This window comes from Quercus suber, unplaced genomic scaffold (assembly GCF_002906115.3).
Source record: "Quercus suber isolate HL8 unplaced genomic scaffold, Cork oak 2.0 scaffold_184, whole genome shotgun sequence".
NCBI lineage: Eukaryota > Viridiplantae > Streptophyta > Magnoliopsida > Fagales > Fagaceae > Quercus > Quercus suber.
In genome coordinates, this window is record NW_027069642.1 from 285,976 (window position 1) to 294,444 (window position 8,469).

General features: G+C 33.4%; 1 protein-coding gene across 1 annotated transcript in view; it reads left to right on the forward strand.

Moving 5' to 3' along the window:
* The window catches only part of LOC112035006 (F-box protein CPR1-like), a 12,376-nt gene extending 5,039 nt beyond the window's left edge, over window positions 1–7,337 (forward strand). Inside the window, exon 4 of the mRNA XM_065778501.1 lies at window positions 7,219–7,337. Coding sequence (XP_065634573.1) covers window positions 7,219–7,337 — 119 coding nt within the window. The remainder of the gene's footprint in view (window positions 1–7,218) is intronic.
* The last annotated feature ends 1,132 nt before the right edge of the window (window positions 7,338–8,469 follow it).

An 8,469-nucleotide genomic window follows, 5' to 3' on the forward strand; every position in this document is an offset into this window, starting at 1 on the left:
GAGAACGGCTAACACTGAAACTTGGGTCAATGCCAAGACAACTAAGGAAAATTGGCATCATATATCTTGCCTTCTTGATTTTTCTTGTTATTAAACTTTTCTGTGATAGGCCAAAAATGAATTGACCCCTTGTGATGAATTAATTGATTAATTAGCCAAGATTAACTAATCAAATTAACATGCAAACACGTGGTAGCACAAACAAATCACCAACTAAAATAAAAATGCAGCGGAAAACAAATTGACATGGTGATTTGTTTACGAACGGGAAAACCAATACGGCAAAAACCCCATTGGGTGATTTTAAGGTCACCACTTCTGAAATTCTCCTATTTTCACAACAAGCAGTTATATGTAAAGAATCCCAGTACCTTATACCAACTTACAGTGGAACCCTTACTCCAATACCCAATTGGACTTGTTTTGTAGTGACAATTTCTCATTTTGATGCATGGCTCCCAGTACGTGATTAACCAATTGCGAAGATCCTAGTACGCGACTTCAATCACCAACTAGAGAAGTTTGTTGGCTGCAAAGTTCTTCAGTTCATCTAGACGATGAAGATCAAGAAGATGCTTGGTCACAAAACCCTATGGTGCACAAACACATCAACTTCTTCACAAGAATAATGAACTGGGCAAAACTTTGTCACCAGTCACAATTTGCTTGAACAAATTTTGCTCAACACTTGTGTAACTTATGTCCTCTTTGACAGCCCTTAAAATGTTTTATATGTCTAGGGTTGTGAGAAAAGAAAGCCCAAACACATAATCACGGATTAGAATCAAAATAGATATGAAATTCTATTTTTTCATAAATCTTGACAAATAGCCATCTGTCGAGCAGCTGTCGAGCCACGGGGCTGGAACAACTCTTAAAGCTCGATAGATGGCTAGTTGTCAAGCTTTAATGACAAGCACTTTTTAGACTTGAATCTTGGACAAACTTGCATGGTTTAACATTTGATCTTGAAACACAGTTTCTTGAAGTATTTAACTCATCCTAGATCTACCAAAATGCAAGCAAAGTGTGCTTTGTCAAAGAATTAGCTAATTATATAAAATAGTGACATATGTTTCTAACAAATGAATCACATATGTCCTAACAGTCTGTTGCATCCAATAGTTCTAGGCTTTCTACGTAATTATCCAAATAAAAGAATTTGAAAGCCATGAATGTAAATTTCCCAAGTTCTTTGATTAATTGGTTTGTACAAAAGCAAGTCTCAATGAGAATCGCGCTTAGCCATTAGAATGTCACCATTTTCTTTTAAAACCTACCACCCTTCTAAATTTTTCACCAAATCTTACACCAACATTAATAGTATAGTTTAGTCCAAAATTCTACAACTCTATACTCTTAATCACTCACACACATTACTCTTTCACCACCCATCCACTATTGCTAAAACATTTTAATTGGCCTTTGTGTATAGCAAGTAATCCATCAAGTGCGCTGAAGGATATCCCGATACTTCTAAAAAAGCAACGGGATATGGTTTCGAAACCACCGGGACCTATACCAGCAGTTTTAAAACCGCCAGTATAGGTTAGTCGAACCTATTGTCATACTCATTGGAAAGCAATACTAAGTGCCAGGAAAAAAAAGCACTAGGATAGGGCATTTTGGTCTATACTGGCACTTTTTGGGGCTATAGTCGCGGATTAAAAAAGTCAGGATAGCCCCAATTTTTTGCAATGCCATCGAATGTTATGAGTTGACACATATAACCATTTAAAAAAAAAAGAAAATATTATGATGTTAATTATACTTCTCTCCTCTTACTTGGGATATCAAGTATCAGCCATTGGTTTCTTTTCTCAATTATGTAATTTGATTACTTTATATATATACATATATATATATATATATATATATATATATATATTTTGGCATTTTTCTATTTCTATGTCTCATATTTGTTGGTCTTTTGACTTTTTTTTTTTAAAGAAAATACAAATGGAGGTTTAATTTCTTTTCACGCAATCTGAGAGTATAATAGTGAAGAAATTGATATAGTGAAGAAATTGCAAAAAGCAAGTGGAAGATTTTGGTCCCATGTTGCAGAACTTACATTTCTCTTCTTGGATTTGTTACACCTACTGTTCATTTTTAATTCTTCAAAAAATAGAGAAAATTTATGCTCTTTACCAATTTAACAATTTTTGTGGTTAGTTTTTAGTTTTTATTTTTTTAACATTCTAACTCAATAAAGAAAATGTTTATCTTTCTTCCAATTGAAATGGAAAATGATAGAGATATAAAAAATCATTATAGAGTTCTAAAAAAATTATTTGGAAAGCAAACAAATTAATCTAAATATCTTTTCTTCTCCAAATCCTTCAATTCTCAAATCAAAAGAGACTAGAATACTCCAGTCTCTTTGGAGTTCTTCAAGCTCTAGCAGATGGGAAAATAAAAAAAAATAAAAAAAAGCACGAATTGTTTTGTCGGTAAAAAAAAAAAAATTAAATTAAATGTATACATTTAATTTTTTTATTCTTTCCTTATGTATTTGGAAGATGTAGAAAGAGTGTGAATGGTGGTTGTTGAGTATGAAGAAATAGAAACAATTTAAAAAATCAAGAAAAATCAATATATTAATGAAATTTTGTGTAAAGTAGATGATTTTATGTAGAGTTTTGAAAAATGAATATGTAAAATAGAAAATTTAGATTTTTATGCTAAAATATACATGAATATTTTTAGGAGTTGATACGAATACTCTAAGACTTCAAGCATATTTAAAGCCACACTTTGTTCAATGAAGAGACATTTATCTATAAGACTAGTTTAATTTTACAATAATTTTAGATTTGGTATATTTTGATTGATCAACAATTGTCGGGGACGGTTTTTTGCGCATAGCCACATGTCTTCTGCTAGAGGTGTGACTCTGCTAGTTGAGGAGTTCAATCTGGAACTCGACATTGGGCCGTATAGACAAATGGCTTCCGGTTCATTTTAAGCATACAAAATAGATAAAGCCCAAAGTCTTAGAATCATGATAATATGGTTGAAATATATAAATAATTTTTTTGGCATAATAGATTTGATTAAATGGTGAGTTGAACGATATTATTATGTTTATTAAGTGGTGTTCAATGGTATCCAGCCGTGGTTCATGTCCAAACATTACATATCCAACATTGGTTCATGTCTAAGTAATATATGTCCATCAATGGTATATGTCCGAATACTATATGTCCATCGGTGGTTTATGTTTGAATAATATTTGTCCATCGGTGATTTATGTCCGAATAATATGTTCAGCAATGGTAGATCAATTTATTAATATATATGTTTATTATTGAAGTATTAGTGAGATCATGTTTTATTAAATGGTGAGATGATATTAAAGTAACTTGCATCTAGCGGTACAATAATATTGAGCTAACATATACTTAATAATGTAATTTCAAAGATGGAGAAAACATTGACTTATCTTTTATGTTTTTGACTCCAACTGTACAATATCACTTTGTTCTTTATATGATTGTGGCTTTAGTCGTATAGCGTTAGTGAGCTGATAACATTCTAGCGGTAGAATAATATGAGCACAATAGTACACTGATAATAAATTAACATATACTCAATAGTATAATTTCAGAAATAAAAATATAATGACTTATCTTCACAGTTTGTAGCTCTAGCTATATAACAACTGTAGACTTATGACATTTCAGTAGCATGATAAAATGAGTCCAGTGGTACAATATGATATTATGAGTCATTTCATGGTGACGTCATGATTGAAGGGGATAAATGGGTGCAACTGGAGGGAGAAAGAACATGTCTAGTCGTGTGCATAGGTTGGTTAAGTTTATCCTCTTTATCATGCAGTTAAATGATTTTTTCCATGTAATACTTTTTTAGTTTTTAGTCAAATATAAGTGTTATTGCCTTCCATAAGGACTTTTAGTATTAGAAATTTATGTTTTTCATGAGAATGACTTTTGAAAGTTCAAATAGCGTTGAAAACACTATGAACGTTTAGACCCCCAAATTACAAAATATCAATTCAGGCTTATTATCAAACAACAAATGTACGGAACATGAACATAAGCTAATGACAGAATCGATAAACAATCTAAACCAATTTAAAATCACATCCACAACAGAAATTAAATGATAAAGATTAAGGGAAGAGAGATACAAACACAAAGACAACACGGCGATGTGTTATCGAAGAGGAAACCAAAACCCTCGGTGTAAAACCTCTCCGCCATCCTCCAAGCAGTCAATAATCCACTAGAAAATGTAGTTGTGATACATGAACAACAATAGACTCTCTAAGCCTAATCTACCCAGTGTATCTAAGCCCTCCAAGCTTCTTGCTCCAACGAGGTTGCGCCAAACCTTTTTCTTCTCTAGCTTACCGGATTCCGCTATAGCCCATAACATCAACCAATAACCATTGGTCCCTTCCAAATTTCTTTCCTAAGCACCAAAAGACTTTCTCACAGACATGGGTATGATGAGAAAAGGATTTGGTCAAGAACCACTCAAGGATGTAACAATAGAGAGGGTGAGAGTAGAGGAATTTGAAGAGACTCGTAGGTGAAGATTATAGATGAATCAATCTTATTTTTCTCTAGGGTTTCTCTCTCAAAATTCTCTCTGGAAGCTCTCTACATTTCGTGGGTTTAAGGGGTATTTATACTTTGATGAGAAAGGAATGCGAAGAGTCAGTTTTTCCCAAATAGGGCTAGTTGGCAGCTTGGCCTCGCGACTTGACTGAGTCACGAGTTCAAGCTGCGAGATAACAAAACAGCCAGGTTGGACCTTTTGTCCTGTAGTGCACCAGCTGGCATGACTGTTCATCTTCTCGCACGCTTCACTCGTGTGTTGAAGTTGGCGGCTTGCCAGTCGCGAGTCACCCGCGAGTCCCAGCCGTGAATTCCTGCATCCTTGCACAGACTTGAACATTTCTTCACACTCTCTTACTCACTACCCTTACATGAATCCCACCTAAATATAGAGTTTCTAAGTTTTAAAATACAAGTAAATTAGCATGGAATAAAGCGAACAAGATGGTCGATTAAATTTAACCTTACAATTTTAATATGCAATCATTGTGCCTTTTAAGAGAAGGACTTTTAGTCTTTAATGTTCATATGCCTTCCATGAGAAAGGGCTTCTTTAATATGTTCTTGGAAGAGTGTTTGATATCTTTTAAGATGTATGAAGATGGTAAGAAATATGTATGTTTTGTGAGATATGATGTTTGTAAGATAGATGAGGAATATATGTGAGAAGTGTGTCTGGATAGTTTGTGAGGAATGTGTTTGTAAAATATATGGAAGTATGAGATAGATAATATGAAGGTTAAATATAGCAAATAAGATAGGCCAAAAAAAAAAAAAACATATTGACCCCTTGTGATGAATTAATTGATTAATTAACCAAGTTTAATTAATTAGTCAAATTAACATTCAAATTCATGGTAGCACAAACAAATCATCAATTAAACTAAGTATGCAGTGGAAAATAAATTAACATGGTGATTTGTTTACAAATGGAGAAAACCAACATAGCAAAAACTCCACCGGGTGATTTTAAGGTCACCACTCCCGAAATTTCACTATTATCACAACAAGCGGTTACAAGTAATTGAATCTCAGTACCTTATACCAACCTACAGTTGAACCCTTACCCCAATACCCAATTGGACTTGTTCTGTAGCGACAATTTCTCCTTTTGATGCACGGCTCCCAGTACGTGACTAACCAATTGTGCAGATCCCAGTATGCGACTTCAATCACCAACTAGAGAAGGTTGTTAGCTGCAAAGTTCTTCAGTTCATCCATGATGAAGATCAAGAAGATGCTTGGTTACAAAACCCTACAGTGCACAAACATAACAACTTCTTCACAAGAATGATGAACTAGGGAAAACTCTATCTCTGGTAACAATTTGCTTGAACAAACTTTGCTCAACACTTGTGCAACTTGTGTCCTCTTTGACGGCCCTTAAAATAATCCTTTTATATGTCTAGGGTTGTGAGAAAAGAAAGCCCAAACACATAATTACAGATTAGAGTTAAAACATATCTGAAATTCTGCTTTTCATAAACCTCGACAAATGCCTATCTATCGAGTTGTTGTCGAGTTACGGGGCCGGAACCATTTCTTAAATCTCGATAGATGGCTAGTTGTCAAGCTTTAATGACAGACACTTCTTCAGCTTGTATCTTGGACAGACTTGCATGTCTTCAACACTTGATCTTGAAACACAGTTTCTTGAGATATTAAACACATCCTAGATCTACCCAAATACAAATAAAGTGCGTTTTGTCAAAAGATTAGCCAATTATATAAAATAGTGACATATGTTCCCAAAAAGTGAATATTATATGTCCTAAAAAGTGAATCACATATTTCCTAACAAAATACATGAGCTTATAGTTGCTGCTGGAGTTGTTTTTGTGTTATGACATTGGTTATGTTGCTTTCTAAGAAGAGATGTATTGTAAGAGAAACAGAGAAAGAGATGAAGATGTGTTTATGAGCAGCAAAATGATGATATTTCAGAATAGTAGAGTGTGGGAAAGATGGGTAATGAAAAAATGGTGTGTTGTTATATGTGTGTTGTGTTGTTATCTAAGAAGAGAGATTTTGTAAGAGAGATGGAGAAGTAAAAAATGTGTATATAGCAACAAAATAAATGAAGTTTCAGAATAAGGGGGTGAGAGAGAGATGGATAGTGTGTGTCTTAGTGTGTGGCTTGGTCCTCTTTATATAGAACCAAGTATGTAACTAGATTAGAATTAGTTGAAGGGAAATTTAGCAAATAAAGAAAAGTCTTTGACAAAGTAAGTGGTTTCATTAGTGAGTTTTTGGTTTTTAGCTAAAAGAAGAAGATTTGAGATTTTAAGGCTGCTGCCGCAGTATTACAGTAGTAGCTATTGCAGCTGTTAGGTCTATGGTAGTAGTATAGTTGGATGATGTCAACTGTGTGAGGTTTTCTGTTAGAGAAAATATTTTGCATTAAATTCATGGGTTTGGCTAAAAATAGTAAGATAACCTTCATGGGATCTTCTTATTTCTGGTACTGTAGCTAGAGACAAAGGATCTTAGCTTAAAATAGAATGATCTTTTATAGGACCTTTACTTCTTTGGGTATGGCAACAAGTTGCTAGGATTTGGCATTAATGGGTTGATGATGTTACTTTTGGGCATGTGTCAGTTGCCTAAGCTGTTGCTGGCGCTACTGCAGTTGCTACTGGAGATACTACAGCTTCTTCTAGAGCTGCTATTGTTTTTGTTGGAGTTGTTGTTGCTTCTGCTGGAGTTAAGGCAGTTTCTGCTGGAACTATTGTTGGTATTTTTGACTAAGTTTCCTTTTTTTGAAAATTATATGTTTAATCCATATATAATTTTGGTAAGTAATAAACTAATTGGTTGACATTTGATGAAGTTTTAGAGATGTAATTATGGTCTCTTTGTGTTTTGACCAAATCTTGGAGAGTAAGGAGAGCATTTAATGCTAGATATGAGATATTAATATAGATTTAGTCATGTGCTTGGGATTAATTTAAATAAAAATGATAATATAGTTTATATGAAATAATATGATTTCATTTTTAAACTTATATTATATGATGAACATTAATTTTTTATGTAAAGAGTATGAGGAATTTTATCATTTTAAGTGTTATGTGATATGAGAGGCTTACCAGATGTTACCTATTGCACATTGACCCGTCAGAGTTCAGGGAATTGGAGAAGACATGCCAAGTAACATGTTTTCCTTTATCAACTTTGAACTGCTGGAGGTTTATTGAACATACTTCTTGACCCTCCAAACCACAACTCCCAAAATTCTCCCGATGAGACTCATGAGCTTGGATCATGAGCCAAAAATAAGATGTTGTGCCATGAGCTTAAACTATGGGCTTTGATGAGATAATATCGCCATGAGTGTTGGACCATGGGCTTCAGTGTCATTTTGTTAATATGACTCTTTTGGGTTTTAAAAGAAGTTTTTCCAAAATCCATAATTTGTTGATGTGGTGTGAGTTGTCAATGAAATAAATTCCATGTCTTGTGAAAAATTTGTCCTCAACAACAATTTTAGGTTAATCAATGGGAGTAAAAGAATAAAGCTATGATTACTATAAATTTTATTATATAAATGATAAACCTCATATATAAATATTGATATCTCAAATTTTAAATATTAAAAAAAAAATCCAAAAACTTAATTATAATGTTGATGATGCAATCAATCATATTCAATATTCATTATTAGATTTACTCAAAAAAAAAAATCATTATTAGATCAATTTATAAGTATTTTTTAATAAATTATAATAAATTTTAGAATATTCCAAATATTTTTTCCAAAAAAAAAAAATACCTTGTCCTCCCCTTCAGTCCTTTAGGGGTCCACAAAAGAACACTTAAAGCAACTAAAGTCTTATCACTGAAATGGTCCTGGCCTTTGCCGCCCATTCATAAACGTGCC